This window comes from Dryobates pubescens, chromosome 12 (genome assembly GCF_014839835.1).
Source record: "Dryobates pubescens isolate bDryPub1 chromosome 12, bDryPub1.pri, whole genome shotgun sequence".
Lineage (NCBI taxonomy): Eukaryota > Metazoa > Chordata > Aves > Piciformes > Picidae > Dryobates > Dryobates pubescens.
The window spans coordinates 14,877,661-14,904,787 of NC_071623.1; the positions used below are offsets into that span (position 1 = coordinate 14,877,661).

A 27,127-nucleotide genomic window follows, 5' to 3' on the forward strand; every position below is an offset into this window, starting at 1 on the left:
CTGTGCTACAGCTGAAACAGTATCAGGAACATAGACTTCAAACAGAAATAAACACAGCTTGTAGCTCCATGCAAAGAAATCATACCTTTGTAAGAGTGCCCTTGGAGAGGAAAAGGTGTCAGGAGAGTAGGGACAGCTTCCCAGGGTGCAACATGCTGCTCTCTTAACGAGTTGAACATCCCATCTCAGGAGTAGTTCAGCAGAAGTGGGCAGCAACCAGCAGCTCTGGCTGAAATTTTGTTTCTAGAGCTTCCCACTGGCTCCCAAACTCCTTCTTTGTATGGATGACTAACCTTAACCCAGGCTGTCCCCACTCCTGCTGGAACTTTGTCTGCAATGCACAGAACTTGTGCTGGCTGCTGGTAGAGGAATGAATCTTGCCTCACACAAACAATTCACAAGATAATGATCTGCAGATGTGGTGCTTTTTAAAATGAAATCTACCTTTGTGGATTTCCAGGCACTCCATCTTCCTTCTAATCTTTTATTTTATTTAGTGCAGCTTGGGTATTTTGATCATTTAATTCAATCTCAAGTCACTCAGACACCTCAGCTTCTCTTTCTGAAAGAGTTACTCTTTGCCCTCACTTGTCTCCTACTCACTGGCTTTGACAAAGTGCAGGAAAACAAGCTACCAGCCCCCTGTGATAAAAGCACAATTCAAATGAAATGCTATTTTAAAACTGAAGTACAAATTATTTAAAAATATTGAATTTAAGAGGATTTTTTGGTGATAAAAATGATAATTAAAAAAATGTCATATTTGTGTTGTGTGGTGTGTTGTGAAGCTGGATGTGAGCAGACAGTGTGAGCTTGCAGCCCAAAAGGCCAATCAGATCCTGGGCTACATCAAAAAAAAAGTGTGTCCAGCAGATCCAGAGAGGTGATTCTGCCACTTTACTTTGCTCTGGTGAGACCTCACCTGGAGTACTGCATCCAGGTCTGAAGCCCTCAATATAAGAAGGACATGGACCTGATGGAGCAGGTGCATAGGAGTGCCATGAAAATGATCAGGGGGTTGGAGCACCTCTGCTATGAGGACAGGCTGAGGGAGCTGGGATTGTTCAGCCTGGAGAAGAGCAGGCTCCAGGGAGACCTAATAATGACCTCCCAGTACCTGAAGGGGGCCTACAAGAAGGATGGAGAGAGACTGTTTACGAAGGCCTGCAGTGATAGGACAGGGAGCAATGGCTTCAAGCTAGAGAAGAGTAGATTGGCTGTTAGGAGCAAGTTCTTTACCATGAGAGTAGTGGAACACAGATTGCCCAGGGAGGTGATTGGGGCCCCATTCCTGAAGATCTTCAAGGTGAGGCTTGACAGGGCTCTGGGCAGCCTGATCTAGTTGAGGATGTCCCTGCTTGCTGCAGAGGTGGTTGGACTAGATGAGCTTTGGAGGTCCCTTCCAAGCCAAACCATTCTAATGTTATGTTATGTTATGTTATGTTATGTTATGTTATGTTATGTTATGTTATGTTATGTTATGTTATGTTATGTTATGTTATGTTATGTTATGTTATGCTATGCTATGCTATGTTATGTTATGTTATATGTTGTGGTGTGGTGTGGTGTGGTGTGTGTTGTGTTGTGTGTTGTGTTGTTGTGTTATGTTGTTGTGTTGTGTTGTACTGTGCTGTGCTATGCTATGCCATGCTATGATTTGTGGTGATGCTACAGATGGGGAAAGTTGAAGTTGCAATGTGATGCTAAGAAAGGAGAATGTAGACTTCCTAGGCTGGCCTTTAAAATATAAAAGGTATTGGAAGAGGTTAGTAACCACCAACACAGCAAATACTCTGCACTAGATAGAATGTTTCCAAAATGATGTTGAGTTGTTTTAAATTTGTAAAGTCTTAGTGCAACAAACCCATCATTTCAATGTGATTTCACATGCTTTTAAGCTACAGCCCAGTGTGAGCTTTAAAAAAACAATACTTCAAACAGTCTCAAGGTTTAAAGATAAAATGTCAGTATTTTGGCATTTCTGGAAAGAACAATCAATGAAAGTCACCATGTAGCCATCAAGCATATCATACATGGAACCAACCTTCTGGGGAGGGAAATTGTTTTCATTAAATCACTAAAATGGGACAAAGTATTTGTCAGAAATGGTCCAGAAGACAGCAGCAAGCCAGCCAAGGGACAGATGCAGGGCCTGCAGGAGGGGAAGCATTGCAGCTGGTGTCACACTGGAGAAGACAGTTTAAAAACCAGTGCTCCAAATCCTCAAAATGGAAACAAACTACAAATTGCTACAAGCAACAGCTTTAAGTTTACCTACATTTCACACCCTGAGGTCCTGCAGGTAGCTCCCTGGGCACAATGAAGCCTTCCTGGTGCGTGTTTATCCTAAGCCAAGAAAACCCTCCTCCCTTCTTTCAGCCCTGGGAATTTCTCATCTCTTTGGTCAACGGAAGATCTCACACAGGATGCTGCTGCCTGTGCAGCTTAGTATTAAAAGGGCTACTTTGTGTTTAATACCTCCTACTGAAGTACTTGCATCTCACAGTGGACACCTGCCTGTCTTTTGGGAAGACAGGGGATGCCACACCTGCATCTTTAGCACCCACTGAAATCCAGATTTGAGCATGGAATATTACTGTGATGGAGTAAAATTTCTGTTGCCACCCAAGCTACTTTCCATGGATCATACCTGCAAATACTGCTCCAGGGCTGGGGACTGTTCAGCCTGTCAGTGTTTAGCACCAGAGCTGTTCATGCCCATATATTCCGGTATCTCCTCATGGCCTAATCTATACTTGACACTCTAAAGCTCATGTCAGATCCTTATCCATATGGCTTGCAGCCTGAAAAGACAGCAAGGGACAATGCAGGAGAGGACATACAGGGAGAGGTGAAATGACTTACCCTGCCTTACACAGCAGATAACTCCTGGAGTCAACCTCTCATGTTTCCAAATCTGCTGCTCTGTTTTGAAGCCTTTGTCTATTTTCTCTGCAGGCAACTTACCTTTTGCCTTGTTCTTCAATCAGTCTTATGCACAGGTGTCTTACAAATCCAAGTCCAGATCTCTTGAAGAGAGCACATGGATTACTTAAGGGGATTTTCAAATTCCAAGTGGAAAAATCTTGGTAATTAAAGTCAGAGTTTAGGTTGCCCTGATCTGTGGATTGAATTTACAGTCACCTTGCTTCTGCTCTCTGGTATACAGGAAGATGCTTTTAGTAAAATGTTTTCTGTTGCATTTGAAGTTTTGGGCTTTTGTTGCTGACCATTGCCATAGAGTGGGGCCCAACCTCTTGAAGCTCCTCACTACTTTAGCGCTTTGTGGGCAGTTTCTTTGTGGGAGCTCTGCCCACAGGCTAAGTTGCTATGAAGAGATGCAGCAGAGTGCATATACATGTGTATGCATATACAGATACCCCCTTTAACATCTTTGTTGGTGACATGAAGTGGTATTGAGTGCACCCTTGGCATGTTTGCTGACACCACCAAGTTATGTGGTGCAGTCAACATGCTGGAGGGAAGGGATACTGCCCGGAGGGACCTTGACAGGCTTGAGAGCTTGGCTGGTGCAAAACTCACAAAGTTTGAGGCCAAGTGCAAGGTCCTGCACACAAGCTGAAGAAATCTCAAGCACAAATACAGGATGAGCAATACAAGGATTAAAAGCTGCCTTGCAGAGGACTTGGGGGTACCAGTGGATGAAAAACTGACTATGAGCCATTAACTATGAGCCATCACAACCCAGAAGGCCAAACACATCCTGGGCTGCATCAAAAGAAGAGTGGCCAGCTTGACAAGGGAGGCAATTCTCCCTCTAACTTCACTCCTGTGTGGCTGCACCTCGAGTACTGTATCTAGCTTTGGGGTCACCAGATAAGGACATGGACCTGCTTGAGTTAGTCCAGAGCAGGCCACAAAGATGATCAGGAGGCTGGAGCACCTGCCCTGTGAGTACAGGCTGAGAGAGTCAAGGCTGTGTAGCCTGGGGAAGCAAAGACGTTACAGTGGCCTTGTAGTGCTTAAAGGGGGCCTACAGGAAAGACATGGAGTGATTGTCTATCACAGAGTGTATTGATAAGGATGAGGGATAACAGTTTCAAACAGAAAGAAGACAGATTTAGATTAGATATTGGGAAGAAATTCTTCACTGTGAGAGTGATGAGACACTGGAACAGGTTGCCCAGAGTTGTGGATATCTTTTCCCTGGCAGCAGGCAAGGTTAGGTTGGATGGGGCTTTGAGCAACCTGATCCAGTGGAAGGTGTCCCTGCCCATAGCACGGGGATTGGCACTAGATGATCTTTAAGGTCCCTTCCAACCCGAATCATTTGCTGATTCTGTGATTTAATTTTTTTTCTCAGAAAGTTTAAGACTACATGAAAAGTGATCAACATTCTAACTGGCTAAAAGCTTAACTGAGATTACAGCTATGGGAAATATATTGCTGAGGTAAGAATTAATTATGTAACAAAGTGATTTGGGAAGGAGGATTTAAAAGCTTTTAACTCTGATGCCAAAGCATAAGAAGTCAAAAAGCTTGCTTCAGGTTCAGCTTTCACGGGATTGAAGAGAAGACTGCTAAATATCACTTAAGGGGAAGAAAGTAAAAGTTATCATAGGTGCACTAACTGCATCAGTAAATAAACCACCCTCCCCTCCCCCCCCCAGCAAATGCTGGAACTGGCTTTGGATTTTTTTGTGCAGCATTAGAAGAAATACACTCTCCTCTAGCTTAAGCTTCTGCATTATGGTACACACACCAAGCACAATCATTCAGAAGTTCCTTCTGCCCTCCTTGTTTGTAATGTATTTGCTGTTGTGCAGATATTTCAACTTATAGGTGATTATTTGACACAATGTCCAGCACTCACCTCGGTAAGAGTTACAGGTTAAGTCTTAGCTCATTAAAAAGTAGAGAAGAAACTAGTCTGAGAGACAGGCTTATTAAGAAAATTAAGATGCTTCACATAAAGAAAGGAGGCTTTGTGTGGTGTCTGCTCGAGTTCATACTCTGCCAATTTAGGTTACAAAAACAGACGACTCTTATAAGTTATTTGAGAAACGTACTTTTCCTGTAGTTTCCCCAGTCCTCTTTTACCAAGTACTTTAAGCCTGAAATTGAGTTCCAGCTGCCTTCATTAAAGAAGTTGAGAACTAACTGCAGTGGGAGAGAATAGGACCAGAACTGTTAGCTTCTAATGTTTCAATCTCGATTTGCAAAAAATGACACATACTTTGGCAGGATTGCCAAGGATCTACTTAAATAACAGCACTGTGAAATAATTTCCTTAGAGGAAACATTAACAATGGGAGAAGTATGGAAATGAGCCTGGGCATTAACTTTTCTAAGTGGCTCTCAGATCCAGCTCTTGAAGTATACACTTCAGTTAAATGCTGCTTAGGCTACAGCTTCTCACCTTCTATACTGACCTTTCAAAATCAGCTGAGTAACCTTGCTACTGAAGTCACTGAAGCAGGTAGTGCTATTTTAGTATAAAGGCTACTGGCACTTGACTGTGTGATCCAAACCAAATAAAAAGAAACCCAATGCTAAAACACAGGGAAGAATTTGGTTTTGGGGATGAGATTAAAAATGTCCCTCTGGTTTTAAACAGTTGCATGCTGTGGGTTGCATGACAGTGGCCGGGATTCTCTAAACTAGGTTACCATTTCCATGCAATAATCTTACCACTCTGAGACATTGAACAACCTAGTGTACTTTTATTAAGTAAATGGAAGCAGAGGTTAATGAACATTTATTGGACCAACTTAACACCTTGAAATCACAGGCATCAGTCAGACTGAGAGCAGCATACTGATAAGATCAAGTTTTCTTTACAAATCTATCAGCCCCTGTACAAAAATAAAGTATAAAAGGGGCAAACGGAAATACTCGTTTCTTCCCAATCCCAGGGCTGCTTCTGAGGTCACATTCAGCATAAATTTAGAGAAGTCCAAGAGGTGCTCTAAATTATGCAGCGATATTTACAGTACTAGGAGGACCCTTCTTCAGTTGGAGATTGAAAAAAAAGAAACTGTAACATTCGCTCTGCACCTGCATGAGTCTTCCCTATGCAAGTGAAGCTTCTAGCTGAATTTATGGCAGCCTTTTGCCCTCTGCATACCACACAAATAACAGACACATCAGAAGGATTTGGGCAGGGCAGGGCAGGTGTGGATCAGGCAGAGTGAGGAGGAGTTCTGGGCTTGTGCTGCACCTCCTGGGACTGTGCTGAAATCGGTTCATGGAGCTCAGTGGACTGTGTGGTTCAGCTGTACTTAAAGCCTGGGGGGTGAGGGGGTGGTGGTTCCAAGTGAATATTTTGCTACTGAAGGTTGCTAGAAGGAAAACAGTCTGTGGCAAAGAGGAGACAGGACAGCATGCTAACCGGTGTGCTTTACAGTTCTTGTTTCTTGATAAAAGGCTATACAGTGAGAGTTAAAGAAACAAAGCTCTTCAAGTTAGTCTTTCTCCTGTGTAATATTAACTAAATGGTAGCTCTGCTTAGGAGAAGAAAAGTGTATCTAGTTACATTAAATCACTACTTAATGTCATCTACATAAGGCAGAAGCACCCTCACGGGCCTTGCAAGTTTTCATTCCTTACAGGCTGGATACACAGAAATTCCAAGAAATTCACATTAACAGAGTCAAAACTGTGTAAGTCCAAACAATTATTGTGGACGATACCCAAATTATCAAAATTACTTTACCTGTTAAATGTCATAAACATTTGAGATGAAGAACTTGTCACTGAAGTCAGATACCATTGCTTACCAGAGAAGTTTGTATTTCTAACATCAGAAACACTCCACTGCTTGATTTTCAGCAGGTCTTCCCATCTTTGTGCTTTACTGGGAAAAGAGGTAGTTTTGAGAGCAAATGAACCTGCCACTTGGATGGGTTCAGCTAGTGTGTGACAATACCATTGGGACAGCTGCTCTACAGGAACACCAGCTTCATCCAGGACTAAAATGACACAGCACAACTACTTGAAAAATTACCTCTGACTCACTAAATAGTTCACAGTTTGCACCTATCCCCTTTTACAGGTGCTCAATGAAGAACAGCTCAGCAGATACCGTTAGAGATTCCCTCTGACTTGCTGGCTTGCTCACGCAAGGCCTCACTCACAGATAAGTTTCTCATGAGTTAATTTCCACAAGTCCACACACCACAAACTCAGTACTTGTTTTGGGACACAGTCACAGCAATGTGGTTCCAGCAGTGGCGTAAGTGGGTTCAGCAGGTGGGGTAAAGTGATGGATCAAGCTCCATTCTGCGCTGCAGGCTGCAAGTTGTGCTGTGAACACTGCACAGAGTAAGCACCTGGCTTGGCCTGGCTGGCTGGGATGGCCTAGCTGGACCTAGATTTCGCCTGAGGATTTTACAAGAACAGAGATTTGACCACCCAACCTGCAGTAGATGTAGGCAGGAGAACATGAGCAATTTATGCACTTCACAGTAATCACCCCGACGAGAAAGGCTCGACTCTGAGAACCTTTTCCAATTATATGTGCATTGGTCCCAAACAACTGGAGCAGCCCTTCCATCAGTTACAGCTGATAGTTCCACTCTGAGAACACCCTTAGCATTTTAACATAAACACTAAGCTCCATACTATATGACAGCACAGCCAACTAAGCTTTGAAGAGAAATCATTATAAAGGAAAGGGTATTTCCAACACCTAAAAAGAGGTGGAGACGTTTGCTTCTGTTAACCATTTCCAGATAAAAATGCAAACCATCTGGGGCAGTTAGAGCATGAAGAAAGGAAACAAGACACCAGGCCAGCACATGGTTATATTTCCTCCTCACTTGGATCTGCTCTAATTCTGCATTATTTGAATTTGTGCTTGTACAGCTGGAGCAGAGTCCCTGCAACAGACTACCGGTGGTGCCCCTATAACAGCCTTCCCTAAATACGCTTTCCTTGTCTCGCTGCACGAGTCACTGATTTGTTCTTAAGACTCCCTGGGATGAAATGAAGGACCCAAAAGCATTTAATTGTTGAACACATAAAAGGAAGTATATTTAAAATAAAAAAATTGGTCAGACTGTAGAGTCAATTACCGCTTGGAAAGGAATTTACAGGGCTGTTGGAGACGAGTCTTTTGGAGAAGTCGGTTTGTCGCAATGCCTGAACTGGTTTCTTCGTCGCACAGTTATTTTCCTTTCAAAATGTGTGCATTTTTTTGCCCCCCCCTTCTTCTTCTTCTTCTTCTTCTTTTTTTTTTTTTTTTTTTTTTAAAACAATTACATACATATTAAAAATTGGCATTTCTTTGCTTAAACTCAATTAAAACGTTAATACTCTCAGACAACACGGATCTGAAATGGCGAAACCAGTTATTTGCCCCCTCCCACCTTACAACAAATTAAATTGAGACAAAAATTACAAACACATTTCACTACATGATTATTATTAATAAAAATCAGTTCTGCTTTGTTGTTGGTTTTTTGTCTTTTTTTTTTTTTCTTTTTTTTTTTTTTTCCTTTCCCCCTCCCCCCCCCCCCCCCCCTTTCTTTTTATAAAGTTGCCCAAAATGCAAGGGATGTGCATAGGTTTACAACTTAAGTCAGAATAATGTTTTCGCTTTTATTCCCTTGGGTAGGTGTTCCCATGAACGGAATGTACTTTGCTGTAGATTACAGGTTTTATCAACACAGATACACCAACAGCATGAACGCTTGCGACTGTCCACATGCATTAAGAGTCAAGACCCAATTTCAAATTCCTAAAAGAGTTTTACAGAGTTCTTTCTTCAAAGAGACAGTATCACGTTAGCTGGATGTCACGCTAGAGTACTTAAAAATACTATCCTAGGGGGAAAACAAACAAACGAACGAACGAACGAAAGCGAAGAAAGGCCTTTAAAATTTATGAGTTTGTTTCGTAGCCACTAGACTAATTACTTCAAATAAATAAAGGAAAGCAAAAATATTCCAATCCATAAAAATCAGACTCTAAAAAGAATGTAGTGATCCACCCCCAAGTTAAGGTAACAGAATCATATTATTATTACTATTAAAATAGATTATAGAAAGCAGCATCTATTTTGTGCAGTTTTCAGGGGCCCTTGAAATAAAAAGCTATGATTTCCCCAAAATATGACATTCCAAAGGACTGAATAATACATACATTTAAAGATACATTTTTTTTTATTAATGTTTAGGAGAAATGATTAAAAAAACCCAAAAACCAAACAAAAAAAAGGAAGATACTGTCTCTTTAAATTAGTGTTTTTCTTTTTCCCCCTCCTCCTATCTATTCGGACATGACAATAATTATATTTTAGGTCACACTACATCTAGGTAGTCTCTAGGGGCCAAGACCTGTTGACACAAGGTCAATAACGAAGAGGTTTTCCATGTATGAGGTGGTTCCCAGTAATAACAGATTTGTTTTGTTTTGTTTTTCTCCTCAATTCTCTCGGGACTGCTCTAGTAGACCCAGGAGACTGGGACCCACTGTGAGGCTGTACACACAAGCTCGATGGCTTCCTCCAGGTGCCTGATAGTTTCATCGATTTCATTGTTGATAATTGTTAGGTCAAAGTAGTGTGCATATGTTCTTTGTAAGATTTCAGACTCCTTCTGCAGGCGCTGAAGAGATTCATCCTGTTTGGTGGTTAAAGAAGAAAATGAGAGAGAGAGACAAGTTGGATCCTTTTGTTCTCTTCCTACAGCAGCTTTCTAACTGCTGCTTACAGAGAAGGAAACAGGCAAGAAAAGGCCTAGGGAGCCTACGTGGTTTAGCTGCCCCCCACTATGTGGAAATCACATGGGAGAAATGGTACAATTTCTCTCTTGAAGCTGACATTCAAACAGCACTCAGTTATTGGCATTACTTGAGACAAACCACAAATCTAGTGTTAAAAAAGCAAGGCAGAGAATGGAAAGAAAAGCAGCACAGACACGAGCAATGGGGACCATATGTGAATAAGAAGTACAAAGTGCTTTACGAGCAATTGGGCCTATGTCCAGGTAAGAACACAGGACACAGGAGAGGCTATATTGTCAGGTGTCAGCTCTTTCCAGTTTTGGTAATGCTTTCCATTCAACATCAGTCCTCTAGGTCTACTTCCTTTAATCAAAATTTGTTGATAAGGAAGTTCCCACTCTGCATTACTCTGTGGTTCCTGTTGCAGAGCATGCCATTTCCAGCATCCCTTAGTGTGAGATCCTGACAACAAACCATACAGCCCATTCTTGGGAAGGACACACGACAGCACACTGGTGCTCTCCAGGACTTTGTGCCAATGTCCCTACAGAACCAAGTGCACTGTACTTTGTGGCTGGGCTGCCAGACTTTGTGCAGTCAGCAATGCTACAACCATGGGCTTTGTTAATGAGCTCTGCCTTCCTGAGAGACCGCAAAAGCCTTCTTTCTAGGGCTCTGCAGCAATTATGATTTTGAACTCTTTTCCTGAAAATTCCCTTAGAAATGAAAAAAAAAACCCAAACCCAATAAACAAAATCCTGCTTTCAGGAACCCTGAAATAGCCACAGGGAAGTAATCAAGTGCTTTCTACCTCACAGGTTTGGGATAGTTATAAGGGCAAAACTATCTATCAGAAGTATTGACTCCTGCTGCTCTGTGATCTATAGTGTCACCCTACTTCATCAATCAACTGAGATACCCTTTGTGATAACACAGTTTTAGGCTCCAGGAAGTACAGACACTGTGCCTATAGCTGTTTTCAAAATAAACTATTCTGTGAAAGGAATTTTTATCCAGCTAATAACAGACTCCTCCCCTCCCCTTTTTTTCTGTTTGAGTTTCCCAACTATTTGTAATTATAGTAGGACAGTGGCTTTCAGGTCCTCCAAAGGGAACAACCTACACTGAGACAGTTGTCCTTCCCAGTAGCTATGAAACCAGCCACTTCTGGAGGAGAAGTTCTATATCAAAGTTACAGTTCTGCTTCTTTTCTGAAGCAGCAGCCTCAAATGAGGGAGATGATGTTGCCATCACTTGATATGCATTCAAAGTTAGACAAATACTCCTCACATGCTCTCCATCCAAGGGAACACGAATTCCAAGTGATGCTTGAAACTTCTGTAGAAAACAGCAGTTCATGCAAACTTAATTTATGCTATTAACAAATTGGACAACAGGGAGCAATAATATTAAATATTTTGGTGGTGCATTTCATATGGCCCAGTATCTTAAAGCCAAAAACCTAGTTAGGCAAACTGCCAAGTTCTCATAGATTCCAAAAGAGACATCTATTTATACCAGCAGAGGACCTACATTTTAATGCTTAAATTAACCTACACAGGGAAAAAACAATAAATCATACTTGTCAAGCAGAGTATTTACAGTGCTTAACATACCTCACTAAGATCAATATATTTAAAGGCAGTCTTAGCAAAATCATATTGCACCTTTAAAAGAGTTTTAATCTTGTGGCACAAGGCTAACAGTACCTGAAAAAAAAACTATGAAGCTTTAGAATTGTTAAGACTTAGGTAGCTTTCTAACTGCTATTAAGATTTCCTATTGGTGTCATCTTTACTAGAAGCATGAGGATGAGCACCACTCACTAAAGCATCTATCTTACTGTGACTGACAACAAAAATCTGAAAAACTGGCAGCTACCTCAGCTTAAAAAACCTCAGCTGGTAGGTAGAGAAGAGTATTAGCATTTACCTGGCACATACAGATGTCACAAAACTAAGAATTAAAAAAATGAAGTCAATTCTAATATTTTTCTGACTTATCTTCCCCTTCTGTTGTATTTTGGCATATCTAAATTTCCTAGCCCGTTGGAAATGTAAAGCATTTCTTCCTTCATGTAGGGGCACTAACAAGTTGGGGATAGGCCACTGCAGCAGTTTTCAAATAGCTTCAAAGTTTCTCAAGTTCTACAACAACAAAAAGAAGTTCTTGTGCGTGGTTTTTATTTTTAAAAAATGGGGGGGGAGAAAAAAAGTTAATTTTAATTTATTTTTGTTTTTTAAACTTCTGAGGCCAAATTTCACCTGGGTTTGCAGTAAGAGTATTTATTTGTGCATTCAAACCCATGCCAGAGTCCTGTCTGTAAGGCTTAAATGCCAAAATTCATCTTCAAAGCTAACACTTCCTCAACATTTTTGCTGTGGTATGCTCCTGACAGTTTCTCTAACATTCCTTAATTACATTTTGAAGAGTGAACATCCCAGATCAATAAGAATATTCTCCAGCAGTTGTGCTTCCAGTAGTATCAAGAAAAAAGATGCTTATCAAAATGTTTGGCTACCTGCAGGCAAACAAATGAATGTCAACAGCTTCAGTAATTTCACATTTAGGAGCAGAACATCCTTTCTTCTTCCTTCAGCATTCCTGCAGTAGGTATTTTATGTAGGCCTAGTTGCAGTGTGCCCATTATAGGAACAGATTTTTCTTTCCTACCACTGCATTTCAGTTCACTTTTCTAATACTGTCTCCATCCACAGCTGGGACAGAATGGAGTGAAACATGGCTTTTATCCACAAAATCTCTCCCACATGCAGAATGGCCACCAGTGATATCTTTGGTTTCTGAGGGCTGGTTTTCTCTGTTCTTAAAGTACATAGGACAATGTCTGCCACTTGTGACAGTCAAACAAAGGACTAATATTCCCTTCTAAGGCTGTGAGTATGTATAAACATGACATCAGGCCTTTGCCAATTCTGCTCCAACAGAAATTCTCCTCAAACAGCTGCTGGGACTGTAAACTTCTTAACAAAAATTGCTTTTATTCTTTGGCTGTAGGAAGAGAGGAAGCACAGATAAAACTCAGAAGAATTTGGCTCAGTAAAGATTTACATATGGCTCAATAATGACTTAGATCAAAAATGTGGAGCCTGCCAACTTCTCTCTGCTGCTGTCTGGGCAATGTGAGATATGGAAGAGGAATGAGGAACTACTCCAGTGTTTCCTGATGTGCTCTCTCCTCTCTCTGGCTCAGCACAGCAATAGCCTAATTTAAGTTTCCTTTGTGATTATACAGGTGGATACACTCTGGGAGATTTCCCATATGATTTAAATTGGTCTTCTACTTTGCAGAATTGCTCATAGTGCACTGTTGGAAAGCATAATATTTTGTCTCCTAACTTGCTGAGTGGTCCTTGATTAAGGAGATATTTTGTGTGGTCTAAGCCAAAGTGTCTCAAGATATACCTTCAAGATCAGGTGTCTGCACTGATTTTGCCATGAAGTTCAAATGTACAGCTCTAAGAGTAGAAATTTTACTGTCTAGCTTCTTTTTGCTAGCAGATAGTTCTAGCACAGCTATCTAAAGCCATTATTACATTATATTTTTATTCCAGTGGTGAAAGTAATGTTGAATGGGAACAAGCATATCTACATTCTATAACTACTGAAATAACTAGGACTCCCTTGTCAGCCCCTAGCTGGTACTTACAGGCAATTTTCTGCACCACTTTGGCAGCTATGTACAATTAGTAGGAGTGCAGGAAAATGAAAAGAAAAGCAAAGATGAAATTTAAGAAAACATAAGGGGCTGGGGAAAGGAGAGTTACTTGCAGAAGTGTTTGCAAAACGTGTAAATAAAACAAACAAAGCAGGGTAAAAGGATAAACAGGAAGGGATACTTGTTATGCAAATGAACCTTTCAAAAAGGAGGCATGAATGGGAAATACGAAACACACACTCTCCACCCTTGTTTGCTGCCTTGCAGGCTGCTAAAACACACAGACACAATTTGCCTATCTCCCTTCATGCAGTTCAGTGAACATTAGAAAGCGAATCCTCTCTTTGGGCAAGGTCCATTGCTATTTCCATTTCCTGCTCCTCCCTATCCTTAAGCTTAGTTGGTTAATGAATTAGCATGCTTTGTAAGAGTGGCATCAGTTCAGCGATTCATGTGCCTGAGTGAGACTCTGTGTGCACAGAGACTTTAGTCACAAGAGCTTAAAATAAAGACAGAGTCTTACAGCATGAATGCAAGTATTTAGAATGTAATACTTGTACCAATATTTCTTTGGCATGAGCAAATATCTCCCCACCACTACCACATAAAAAGTACGTTTCTGTCCTCTTTCCAGTGTACCACAGAAACAATTTTCTCCCTCATAGGAACTCTCTCAAATGTCTAAGTACCACTAGCAGATGAGTGAGGTGACAGAAGACTGTCTGGGAGGTGAGATGAAAGTGTAGAGGCAATAAAGTCAGGCAATTGCACAGTTCCACAGGACACCTGGCTGCCTGAGCACTGCTGTAAGCACAGTGCTTGCCTGGTAACATCCTAAGAACGACTCTTTCTTTAAAGTGATGCCATGCCATTTGCTTGCACAGAGGCAAATTCAGTGTAGAATCCAAACAGGTAGTATTTTTTTCGAGATTGTACTGATTTACAGCATACAACAGCACCAGCAGCCAGCCAAACTGCCACTTCACCAACACTGCAAATTGTAATGTTCTGAGAGGTCTTCACCTGTGCAATCATAATATTTATCAGTTAGGGCATGAGCCCATTAGACAGTGAAACAATGTAATTTAAAAGATCCCTTTTCCCCTTTCTGTTTTCCTTCCTAGCTGTAATGTTTTCACTGCTTCTTCTGGCAGTCAGATCCTTTGTGAGCTGCATGAAACCAACAAATACCCAATATTGAGTTGAGGTAGCTTGCTAAAGGATCTGGGAAGTGCCATGGCAGTGTATGTCCCTGGAGCAAGGTAGAGAGAATGACTCTCTTCAGTAACAGTGAATTAGTAGAATGTCTCACATGCCAGTAAAATTGCAGCTTGAGGCCAGTATGTTTCACTTTCTGTGGGCTGTTTTAATAATCATTCAGGGTATTTGCCTTAAAATAAGTTTGCCTTGTTCCTTATTCTCCTGCAAATGATGTCATAGTTTCATACTTATGATACTGTAATTACATTTCTAAAGAAACAAGACTACAGATACAGGGCTTCTGACTTTACTTTGGCGTGAGCAAGGAGACATTTAGGAGATCTGAAACAGGCCCATGGTCAAATCCAATATATTAAATACCTTAATATAATGGGTTAAAAAAGGCTGAGCAGATAAAGTGTTTGTATAAATACTGTCTGCCCTGTTGTGAGCTAAATCTAGAACTACTTGATATCATCTTCAAAATCAATAGCAATCTGCAGAGCAGATACTTCATAAAAACTACCTAGGAAATTCAGGATGTGGAACTCCATGAATGCTTAACATTATTCCACAAGGAATTAACCCTTGGTCAAAGCTTCCAATTCTTAAGAGAAGAGCCTTCAAAAGAAACATGCCTATTTCTGGTATGTATTTTCTGTATAGAAAAAGTACTAAGGATAAAGGTGGGATAACACAGTGATTTCTTCAGCTCAGGACAGATGTAATCTAGCACTGCAACTCAAGAGTTGAGTAATTTGTGCTAATGATTTGTCAAGGATTTGGAAAAGGATCTTTGAGCTAGGGCAGGGAAGGAAGTACTTAGTTTTAGAATGAAATATGTGGATCCTCTGACTTGAAGTTCATATTTTGGATTAGAAAAATCAGTTCATTTTCAATAAATACATCTCAATCTGCATACTAATGCTGCTGGTACAGCTGTCTCTCTGCCCCTCCATCTACAGACAGGAAAATAACTAGAGTCTTATCTGGATATCTGATTCTTATCCTTAACTCTGTCTCTGATAGAATATTAGACTGCAATATGCCATACCTCATTAATGCCTGGGGTGATCGTAGGTGCAGCAATAAAAACAACAAAAGGAGCAAACTCTGCAGTTCTCAGGACCTTCAATGCCTAGGTGAAAAAAAAAATCAGATACTTTAGAAGGACTCCCCAACAATTAATGTGAAATAAGTTTTAGTCACACAAGCAAAATCATCATTTACTAATGCTAGTATTTGTTTTCAACTGATCTGGAGACAAGACCTTAGTAACACAAACACTTAACTTTCTGCATGGTTTTACATTTTTTTGGTGGTCAAACTGTGTATTTATCCTTACTTAAAGTGAGTTTTCAGGACAATAAAAGCTTTAACATAAGCTCAAAGAAGCTCTCCTTATTCAGCCTTAAAGAGTGCAGAAATCTGTTTGCATTTAAACTGATTAATACCATGTACAAAAATTCAGTCATGCCATAAATAGGGAAAACAGTCAACTGTATTCTGTATTCAACAGAACGAATATTGATTAGAACATAACTTTTTGGGTCTTTTTCTACCTACCAACACAAATGATCTTCTGACACAAATGAAAATGTGATGTGAGAGGCTGGAAGTTTTTTGTAAGTTAAGTGCAGTGATGTTTGAAAAAAAACCAAGCATGGCACTAATGCAGCACCAATCCCCTGAGCCAGATCTACACAAAAGAGTTCTCATAAAACACTTGACTGAGGCCTAATTTACTGAGTGACACACAAAGCTGCCATATGTGAAACTTTGGTGTAGATCCAAGATAGACTGAGGCATGTAAATACACCTGAACTGAACTAATGGACAAGATAAAGTAACACTACTAAAAGTTAGTCTTCTTTGCTCCTTCCACTTCCTGTCTTCGTAACAGTTTGTGGTTTTTCCAACCTAAAGACGCTTTTCATATTGGCTGCTTGAAACCCACCTCTATCTATCACCTATGCCAAGGTCCTCTACACAAGAGGTAAAGTCCATATGTGAAAGTCAAGAAAACTCACGTAACTAAGAGCCCCAAGGGAACATAAGCAAGCAGTATGAGATAACTAGGAAGAAGCCCACAAACAAGCTGGCCTTAATGAGCTGAAATGGATGCATGAGGAAGCTGGTTAAGAAAGAGGCCTGCTAGACATGCTGGAGGAAGTGTAACAAAGGCAGCTGTTACCAAGTGTAAATATACCCTAACAAAGATGAAAATGATTTCTGAGAATTGTAATGCTTCTGAATAATGCAAGTTGAAAATGTTTATTACGAGAGTTTGTTTTTAACACCTGCTTCATTTGAACTAACTATAAAAGCTGCTCTCCCTGTTACATGTGGGGGTTTATTTCTCCGTACAGCACCACACCAGCATGCTATGTGAACTGTCCTAAATAATTCAGCCAGGTATCTCATTTCTATTATGAAATTCTTAATGGATTTGAATCCATTCTCCAAGAAGATTGAAGGTAGCAAGTTTAACTACATAACACGGATCACAACATTGTCTTCCCTGACATTACCTTCAATCTGCCAGAGTAATGTAAACATCACATTTGTTCCTATTCATGTTGTCTCACTTAAACATATAAACAGCCTGTGAAAGCTGTGAGTACATGGATGTTTCAAAGGAAATAAATCCGTTTTCCACTGAAGATTTTATAACAAGAATGAACAAACTATTAGTGTTCCTGATCTTCCCTCTTGCCTTCTTCCCAAAAGTATCATACTGCAACACGGAAAGGAGCTGATAAAGTGACAACACTCCTCTGATCATTGTGCAAACAGGATCAGTCTCGGTGACTGACCACGCTCAATGAGCAAGAATCACTTAGGAACAGGATTATCCTCTGATAAAGCATCAGGAAGAAGGTTTTGAAAACATCTGAACATCACTCCTAGCAGGCAATGCAATGACTTGTTTTGATGTGATTCACTGGACAGGAAGTTACATGGTAAGCACAGTTGCAAGCTACACTGGTTGCATTCCAAAGCTAAACAATGAATCTGTTTTCGCTATATATTCTTCTAACCAGGTGATTACCAGAATTCAACTACACAGATTGCAGCCTTGGTGTTCCAGGGACTTTTGTTCCACATGATTGTATGCATTACTTCTCTGGGGTGCAATCAATAAAAAGAAATACATCTCAATAAAATCAAGATGAAGGATTTGTGATGAGTCCCATTATACACTTCTAGTTTGTTACCTGAGGTTCTACATCAAGTATTGCAATTAGTCCCTGCTCATGGATCTTTCGTATTGTTTCCAGTTTTGTCCCATACATTGCATCCTCATGGCTGCCATATTCCAAATATTCATTGTTTGATATATCCTGCATCATTTGGTCATGTGATACAAAGTAGTAATTTTTCCCATTTTCTTCATCTTTCTTTGGAGGTCGGGTTGTGTCTGAAAGCACAAAACAAAATATTTTTAGGACAAAAAGCAGTATTAAGCTTATCTGGAGCATCTCCTCTATGAGGAAAGGATGAGAGAGCTGAGACTGTTCAGGTGGAGAAGAGATGGCTCAGAGAGCATCTCATCAATAAGTACAAACATCTAAAGCAAAGGTACAGAGAAGATGGAACCTATCTCTTTTCAGTGACACTCAGAAACAGGACGAGAGGCAATGGGCACACACTGAAACATGGGCACAGGAGCTTCTCTCTGAACGTCAGTGTCCTACTTTTGCTGGGACAGAATTGCAAGCCAGCCACAGGCCATTAACAGTTCTGAGTCAGCCAGGACAGCTAACTTGAGTTGGCTCATGGGTGTATCCCAGACCATGAGCTTCATGCTCAGTATAAAGAAGGAAGTTTGCTGCGGAGAGGGGAACTACTTGTTAAGGTGTTTCCTCACTCTGCTCCTCTTCTCTTTCCTGTTCTTGAACACTGCCTTCATGGATATTGTGACTTCTGCACTTTTGCTGGGCTGAATATAACTTTATATATCTTGTATTGTCAGTGGTGTCAGTTTGGCTATGTTTTCTTTTCAACCTTTGGGTCATCAGGTGGTAGAATAACTGCTACAGTTTAGCCCCAGAGAGAGGCTAAATGTAGACAGTAAGGGAACACACTTTCACTGTGAGGGTGACTGAGCAGTGGTGTAGATTGTCCAGGGAGGCAATGGAGTCTCCATCCTTGCAGATATTCAGAAGTTGCCTGGATGCAGTCCTTGGCAACTGGCTCTAGGTGGCTCTACTTGATCAGGGGACCATATGACCTTTGGGTATCACCTATTCTGTGATTCTGTAGGCCATCTGCTCCTTGTTTCCTCACAGGCACACTGATACCCACTTGCCTTTTTCTATGTAATACTCTCTCACATATACTGATTTACTTTCATATATTTCCACTACCATGCTTAAGTTGGTGACATATCTGAAGTACTGCATCTCCTCCCCCTCTACACCCATACCTTCCAACAATCCTAGAAGAATGTCAAACAAGGTATCAAAAAATGGTACTCATCTTCTATTTTTAGTTATACCTATTACTATTCTGAGGATTAATTAGCAATGTTCTAAGGATTAGTTAGCATATTTCAAGGATAAAACATTCTATAGAAATATAGATCACAGTTATTTTGAGGAATTAAAGAACAATGGATTATATAAACCATGTAATACCACTATTCTACTCACTGCTGCCCTAGGTCTGCTGAACTTACATTTATTTTTCCCTATGTCCTTTTCTTTTGTAAAGGATACTTGTGTATTTTTTCCTTTTTTACTTAAATCTTATGAGGTTTTCTCCTGAGTGTGGTGGTTTAAGTCTAAAAAGTGGGTCAGGTCCTGATTACTTTTCAAGCGGTGGAAGCTAGTTAGCACTAACATCCTTTTAAAATATTGCTTTCTCAGCCTTATGTGGTAAGAGATCTCTGGCTTACTAATCCTTGTAATTAAGTACCACTGTGTGTGACATGACCTTTTATGATCAGGTTTTCAGTACATTGATAATTTCTTCACAAAGTACTCCTCAAAACTCCACACTCAATTTAAGGCCTATCTCAAAAGGTCCTTACTCCTACTACCGTTTTGTAGAAAAAGAAAGAAAATGCAGTAAAATCCATGCCTGAGAGCTGGAGAGAATAAATTCAATTGCCTGGAGCCAGGTGAAAGACAGAGCAGATTCACATAATACTGAAAGTGCATTTTTAATTATGACCTCTTTATCTCACAGAATGGTAGGGGTTAGAAGGGAACTCTGGAGATTGAGTCCAACCACCCTGCCAAAGCAGGATCACTTAAGGAAGGCCACACAGGAACACATCCAGGTTAGACTCAGAGAAGGGGCCTCTGCAACTTCTCTGGCCAGATAAAGGTTTCTTCCCAATCCAGGTTATATTTTTTTCTTACGGGAATGATTCAGAGTTTTAGACTGGAACAGCCTTGGTGTTTCACCTGAACTAAAAATGTACGATTAGCACAAAAAACTAAGTATGTCTTAAAATCATTCTACATTGAAATCATTTAGGGTAGAGAGAAATATGCTTGACAAATTTTGTGAATATTTAGAAACATCTTATGTAAAAGTAGTGACACTTATTACCTCTCTTTCTGGAAAAAAACACAACAAACCAAAACCAACCACAAAAGATGAAATATACCCAGTCCTATCACAGTTCCCACCTTTAAGACAGGTTCCACCTCAGCAGAACTGCAGACAAGTGATAGTAGAATGGGTGCATTGCCAATGATGATACAAAGAATTCTGCAGCACCTGTGCCCAGGTGGCCAAGAAGCTCAATGGCATCCCAGCCTGTAACAGGAGTAGTGTGGCCAGCAGGAGCAGGGAAGTCATTGTGCCCCTGTACTCAGCACTGGTTAGGCCACACCTTGAGTACTGTGTCCAGTTCTGGGCTTCTCAATTCAAGAAAGATGTTGAGATGCTGCAATGTGTCCAGAGACGGGCAACGAGGCTGGTGAGAGGCCTCGAGCACAAGCCCTATGAGGAGTGACTGAGGGAGCTGGAGTTGTTTAGCCTGGAGAAGAGGAGGCTCAGGGGAGACCTTATTGCTGTCTACAGTTACCTGAAGGGTAGTTATAGCCAGGTGGGGATTGGTCTCTTCTTCCAGGAAACCAGCAACAGAACAAGAGGACACAGTCTCAAGCTGTGCAGAGGGAAGTTTAGGCTGGATGTTAGGAAGAAATTCTTCACAGAAAGAGAGACTGCCCATTGGAATGGGCTGCCCAGGGGGGTGGTGGGGTTGATGTTTCTGGAGGTGTTTAAGAAAAGCCTGGATGAGGCACTTAAGGCCATGGTCTAGTTGATTAGTTAGGGTTGGGTGATAGGTTGGACTTGATGATCTTGGAGGTCTCTTCCAACCTGGCTGATTCTGTGATTAAAGCATTGCTACTTACGGGGAATGGGGTAAGCAAATCTGTCTGGGTGTTTTGTGATGAGTGTGTTCTTTATGTGTCGCCTTCCAACGCCGTGTGCACCTATAATCCACAACACAAAAATGAATTACAACTTTGCCACCAGGAGGGGTTCAAAACTACAGTTATGTTCAGAATAATAACTCAACATTACCTAGTAAGACTAGTGTTTTCCTTTTGAATGCTGGCAGTTTTACTACTTCTTCGTATGTGACGAGATCTAATTGATCAAACACTAAAACACAAAAGAAATCCCCACAGAGGTAAGAAAAAAAAGGGCATATTAAGGGTGATAATTAATTGTGCTACAAATGATTATTTTAGCAAGTTTTAGGTTTACAACACACAGTAATACGTTATGTAAAACAAAACCATTTCATTAAGCAATTTAAACAAAAGTGTTCATTTAAGCTGTTAAAAAGCAATAACAAAGCTACTGAAATGCTCAGGGAAGTTTGCATGTCCTTTCATGCAGTGTTCAGCAGACCACAAAAATTAGCTGAAATGGCATGCCAGTCACATTTGCATTCCTAACAAATAGCAATACTAAAGAAAAATCCATAGACAGTGACCAACATAAATAGGAGAACATCTATTTACACTGAAGTTAGGGATGCTTGCATAATCCTGGTTTAACAACATCTATGAGAAATGTGTAGAGAAGAGTGGTAATGGTTTGTGGGATTTATTCCTCAAAACTATCATCATGTTAATTGTAATTAGAGTTCTCTTTAAACACACATGCTAGTTAAGCTGTCATGCTTTTAAAACTTGTGACAGAATGAAGAATTCTAACAAAGTGATGGCATTACATAAAAGAACCTCCACTGTATTTAGGGGAAAAATTGTAGAAGTATCTCAGAAATAATTTCAATTGGATGAATTCAATCATGCCTGATCAGTCAATTGCCAAGGTATATAATGACTGAAAAATCAAGTTTTGTTCATTAAACTCAGCTTATTTCTCCTGAGGCAAATAGCACAATGGCTGGTAACTCATGCCAAATTCTACTGAAAAAAAGAAGCCGGGAGGCAGTTAATTACGTTTGTAAGATTACAGCAAGCGGCAACTGTGAGCAGAATGATGAACAAGAGCTTTCAGCTCCGTATTTATGCATGCTGTAAAAAGAAGGGAGGGGAGGCTGCCTCTGAAGCATGGGATGTTTGAGTGTTTTGAAATCCTACACTGGTCTATTCACCTCAGCTATATCCTATCCATTTTTTAGGATGTCTGGAGATATCCCCTCTACCCCTCCCCAGCCCCTTAGGGAAGCAGGCACTGGTGGAAGCTTTAGTTTGCTTGTTCCGGAAGTCCATGACCACCCAGATCAACATTAGGACTGTGGAGCCTACCAGAAGGCACATGCTCTTTGTACTAAAGTCCCAGTTAAAGCAGCAAGGGATTTAACTTAATGTATCTCTTTTTAGAGGGCAGATTTTTCAATTCAATGGCACTCTTTTCACCCTAGAGAAAAAAATTACAACTACTTCAATTTAGTCAAACTACTAATCTGTCAATTTAAGGCACTGAAAAGACACAGACAGGAAAACTTATTAGTCTATTTGAAGCATTTTGAATTTCATCTTAAAAAAGAACCTCCTTCAACCTTTCCCCAAATATTACAAGCAAGAATTTCATCTTATTTTTCTTCCATTCCACAAACACTGAATTCTTAAGGCTTTCCATTTTGCAACTTCACACTATTTCAACTAATTAGTAACTAATTTCATAATAGAAAGAGTTAAAAGATCTACCACACAGTAGAAAGTTTTACCAATCTAAGTATCTAGGCCTGCAAGGATTTTTCCCCATTAGAAAATAATAATAGTAAAAAAAAAAAGAAATAAAAAAATAATAATCCATCCTTTATTTTCTTCTTGAACAAAACCACATTTTGTTAGACACAAACCACAGGAACAAACATCAGAAATGGTAACTATTAATGTCTTCATCACCAATTAGCAGCATGGAGATGTGCTTCAATCTACGTGGATTTAACTAATGATTTGTAGGGTTTTCAAATGGAAAAGAAAAATGACTTAAAAAAAAATATATACACAAGATATGAGGAATAGAGGGCACATTTAAAGACTGAACTTCAGTGCTTCTGTGTTAACTAGCTAGTAAAGAAAAGGGAGCTCTTGAAAGGAAACAGCAAGAAGCAAATAAAGAGGCATTGTCACTTGACAGGTTACTTACATGCACAGAGGCCATTGGGAGTAAGACAGCATGAAAAATGTACAGGGGTCATTGAGATATGGCTTGTAATATATTAGTAAAATAAAAAGTATATGCACAAAATAAACTTTACCATGCAATAGTCTAAACACCAGGCAAATAAATCACATTAAGAAATGATAAGCATATTTTATAAAAGCTTGGCAATTTTCTACATTCTGCACAACGTGAAGCATAGTTGCAGTATGTTCTAAGGAGTGTTCTTTTGGGAAGTCCTGCAATAACATTTCAGTAAAATAAATAACAAGTATCTAGATGTATCACTTCAGTACATCTCTAAAGTATTTCTAAAAGATGTCAGTGAACCTCTAATAATGAAAAATAGTTGCTTTGTTTCTGTGGGCTTTGGTTTAAAGTGCTAAGATGTATGATCGTGAAATTTTCTCTTAAAGGATGCGATACCCCAAAATCAAGTATGGGGGCAGGAAAAACAGGTTATTTTTTCTTGTAAAGCAGAATATATTTGCTTTTAATTATAAAAAGTAACTGAAATGTTCTCCTCTTCATAAATTGTCTGATTTTCAGAATAATTTTATTCTAGTTCTAGTAACTGGAGAAGAGGAGGCTCAGGGGAGACCTTATTGCTGTCTACAACTACCTGAAGGGTGGTTGTAGCCAGGAGGGAGTTGGTCTCTTCTCTCAAGCAACCAGCACCAGAACAAGAGGATACAGTGTCAAGCTGCGTCAGGGCAAGTTTAGGTTCAAGGTGAGGAGAAAGTTCTTTGCCGAGAGTTGTTGCCCATTGGAATGTGCTGCCCAGGGAGGTGGTGGAGTCACCATCCCTGGAGGTGTTCAAGAGGGGACTGGATGTGGCACTTGGTGCCATGGTTTAGTCATGGGGTCTGTGGTGACAGGTTGGACTTGATGATCTTTGAGGTCTCTTCCAACCTTGGTGATTCTGTAATATCCCAATATATCACATGAAAACCTCAGCTCACACAAATCTTAATTGACCATACCACAGAAATCTTAGTTGACTATGAAGAATTTTACTTGGTCATTTCTTAGCACCCCAGTTCAGTCTCAACCCTATGCCAAAAATGACAGGGAAGTCCAGATAGATTACATATTGTTAAACAATTTATGAATATTATTCAAATACATAAGAAAAATAAATTCTGCTTTCTTTAAGAGCCACATTCGGACATCTGGATTAGACTTTTCCCTTCCAAATTAATTATGCTTATTTTGGATCAAACAGAAGAAAAGATCTGTTTTTCATTCTGAGACAGATGCATTGAAAGCTTGCAAAAGCCAGTGCTGCCATATTTCCGACTAACAATACCAGACATGATAGCGTAGTTCAGACAAGGTATATTTGTCACCATAGTTAAACTCTCACAAGCACCACAGCATTTCAGTGAACTTCTTTATATTCTACAATTAGCAACATTCCTGGAATGTTACTGGCATCACCTTTAATATTTTAAGGACACTGAGATAAAGATTTCTAAGAGAAGGCTTTATTCCAATCCATTCTCTCATTAACTTTTTGACTTCTTAGAGGGAAGGGGAAGTATCAAATGGTATTCTGAAGAGTTTCTTTTATGGTCATTAGGATAATTTTTCCCACTTCTTAGAGGGAATGGGAAGTATCAGATGGTATTCTGAAAAGAACAGTTTCTTTTATGGTCATTAGAATAATTTTTAAGGTTCATGGTTCTAATTTTCGCCAAATACTGCATGCTGATGTAAAGTGGCTAACAGCACTGATGGTAGCAAGCACTAAGGCAGGCAAACTATGCCACTCAAAGAGCTGTCAATCTTCTCCCAAACATTCCCCTACATAAAGTTAGGAAAGTCTAAATTACCTTTCTTTCAGGGATTTAATTAATGCAAAGCTTTTGAGCTTTTTGCTGCTAAACTATTGCCAGGTCCTTCTCCTTCCCTGGCTGTCCTTTCCTTATTCCTTTGTAGCATGCCACGCTTAGTCACACTGACACTAACTATATAGCTGTGCACTGTGAACTGCATTGAGAAATATGTCTGTCCTAAAGAGCAAAAGAATCAGTGGTTTTTTTTTGTTATTCTTCAGTTAATCCAGTTAACAGCATGCCCACACAAAGTCTGACTGCTGAAGGAGGCAGCAATGTTGTGGGAAGGTATGCTGGGAGCAATTGGTAGTACTTTAAATCCAGTACTGTCAAAGACTAGGTAACAGAATCCAGTTTATTCTCAGCAGTTTTAGTTAAAGTCATAATTAGTAAAACATGGCTCAGTGCTTCTGCAATGAAGTTGAAAAATTAAAGCAACCAGAATGCTGAAGTAGCAAAAGGAAAGAAACAAATTAAAGCTTTCAACTTCTACTTGTAAGGGGTTTCTGGGTAACAAATGGTTTCATATTTACTGTGAACACCTTAAAGGTGACAGTGAGTTGAGAGTGTAAATGACAACTGCTGTTTTTTGACTTTCTTAGCTTTATTTTAAAAACACTTTTAATTAAACATAAATAGAGCAGTACTGATGTATTATGAGCTCTGAAAATGCACACAGACTGTGCAGGTAAGAAGAAATGCAAAAGATTTACATTGTTTAATTGATGTGTTCAAGAATGCACCTGGAAAAAGCACAGAAATTAACAGAAAATATAAAATACTTTCATTGCACTGTTTGGATAGGTATATCTCTTACTTCTAATAAAAATCCCTGCAAGTCTCCCAAAAGACCACAACAACATACTTATCATCACAGTATGTGATACCAATGCAATAGAAACAGTTTCATCACGCTGAGTATTTTAGATTAGGAGAACTAAATTCCACTCATGGGTGAAGAGGGTCTTCTTTTTTTACTACTAAAAGTGATGAATTTTGTTTAGCATGGATCTCTTGCTCTACACTTCTACTTCCACAGCTCTATTTTGTAACACACTAACTACACAGTGGCTCTTATTCCCCTTCCAGCTGTAATGCTTCAAGAAAAATGGCCTTTCATGATGTTTCCACATCTATAATCTGTAACTATAAACACATATTAACAAGGATGCTACTAAAAACCTGTAGAGCACATCACAGTTATATGGATTGCACAATTCACAACCTGTTGGCTTCTATTGCTCCTGTATTATTACTGCATTTACATTGTTGGAACTTGCTTCTCACTAAGAGAAGCCAGAACAAGCAGAGGAATATCGGCATCATTAGAATTTTGCTTACATTTTCTTAAGTAACTCATTAGGTTTATATAACAGCATAAGTTGAACAATCAATGGCAAGGTTTAGAACAAAATAAATTCAACCTCCCAAAAAAATACTTCCTCCCCCCCCCCCCCCCCATACCTGCATTGTGCTTTGCCAAATATTTGTCTTTGTACTGCTTTTTTTTCTTTCCAAACCAAGTACAGCTGGCCTGTTGCTCCTGTTTGGTCTTCTCCATGGCAATACAAGCAACTCGCCTGGCATACAGAGGAGAAATTTTGGGGGTTTTTTGGTAATCAAGGTATTTTTAAGAAGCCACACAGAGTGAAATAAATAAATAAGACTTTGTAATTGTACAAGACTACAGTAATTTTTTAAAAATTACTTTAAAACACTTATATGCAGAGATATTTTCCTATGAAGAACATCTTCTTTATGATAGATCATTAAAGCTCACAAATCAAGTGAGTATATGAGGAAGGGTAGCTACTGAAATAGCTGCAGACCACTTTGCAGGAGATTAGACTGGAAGAGCATGTGGGCTGGAAAGACCACCATGCTCTAAATTACTTCGAAGTAAGTTAAATTGTGGAACTGTTTCGAGGTTTATCTTTAGGATAAAGTATAGCAATGTACACCAGTGTCTCCCTCATGTCAGGGCTTGCAAGGGAGCACTTGAGATGGAAGGAAATGTCTTCTCTACATGTTCTCTTCTAGCAAAATCTCCCCTAGCCAGTCCAGGTGGCACAGGTGCTCTTAAAACCATTTACAGCACCCTAATTCTTTCATGTAGCAA

The 27,127-nt window shown here is 39.9% G+C and overlaps 1 protein-coding gene across 8 annotated transcripts in view; it reads right to left on the reverse strand.

Annotated features, from left to right (window-relative positions):
- Positions 1 to 8,486: 8,486 nt before the first annotated feature.
- Positions 8,487 to 27,127, reverse strand: part of CASK (calcium/calmodulin dependent serine protein kinase) — a 182,165-nt gene continuing 163,524 nt past the window's right edge. For 6 of the 8 annotated variants that reach the window (XM_054166058.1, XM_054166056.1, XM_054166054.1 and 3 more), the window contains 6 exons: positions 26,473 to 26,588; positions 21,110 to 21,190; positions 20,938 to 21,018; positions 17,782 to 17,984; positions 15,618 to 15,701; positions 8,487 to 9,584 (listed from right to left, as the gene is read on the reverse strand). In XM_054166058.1, coding sequence (XP_054022033.1) covers positions 9,408 to 9,584; positions 15,618 to 15,701; positions 17,782 to 17,984; positions 20,938 to 21,018; positions 21,110 to 21,190; positions 26,473 to 26,588 — 742 coding nt within the window. In that variant the 3' untranslated portion in view covers positions 8,487 to 9,407. The remainder of the gene's footprint in view (positions 9,585 to 15,617; positions 15,702 to 17,781; positions 17,985 to 20,937; positions 21,019 to 21,109; positions 21,191 to 26,472; positions 26,589 to 27,127) is intronic. The other 2 variants (XM_054166057.1, XM_054166055.1) reach the window with 1 other exon arrangement.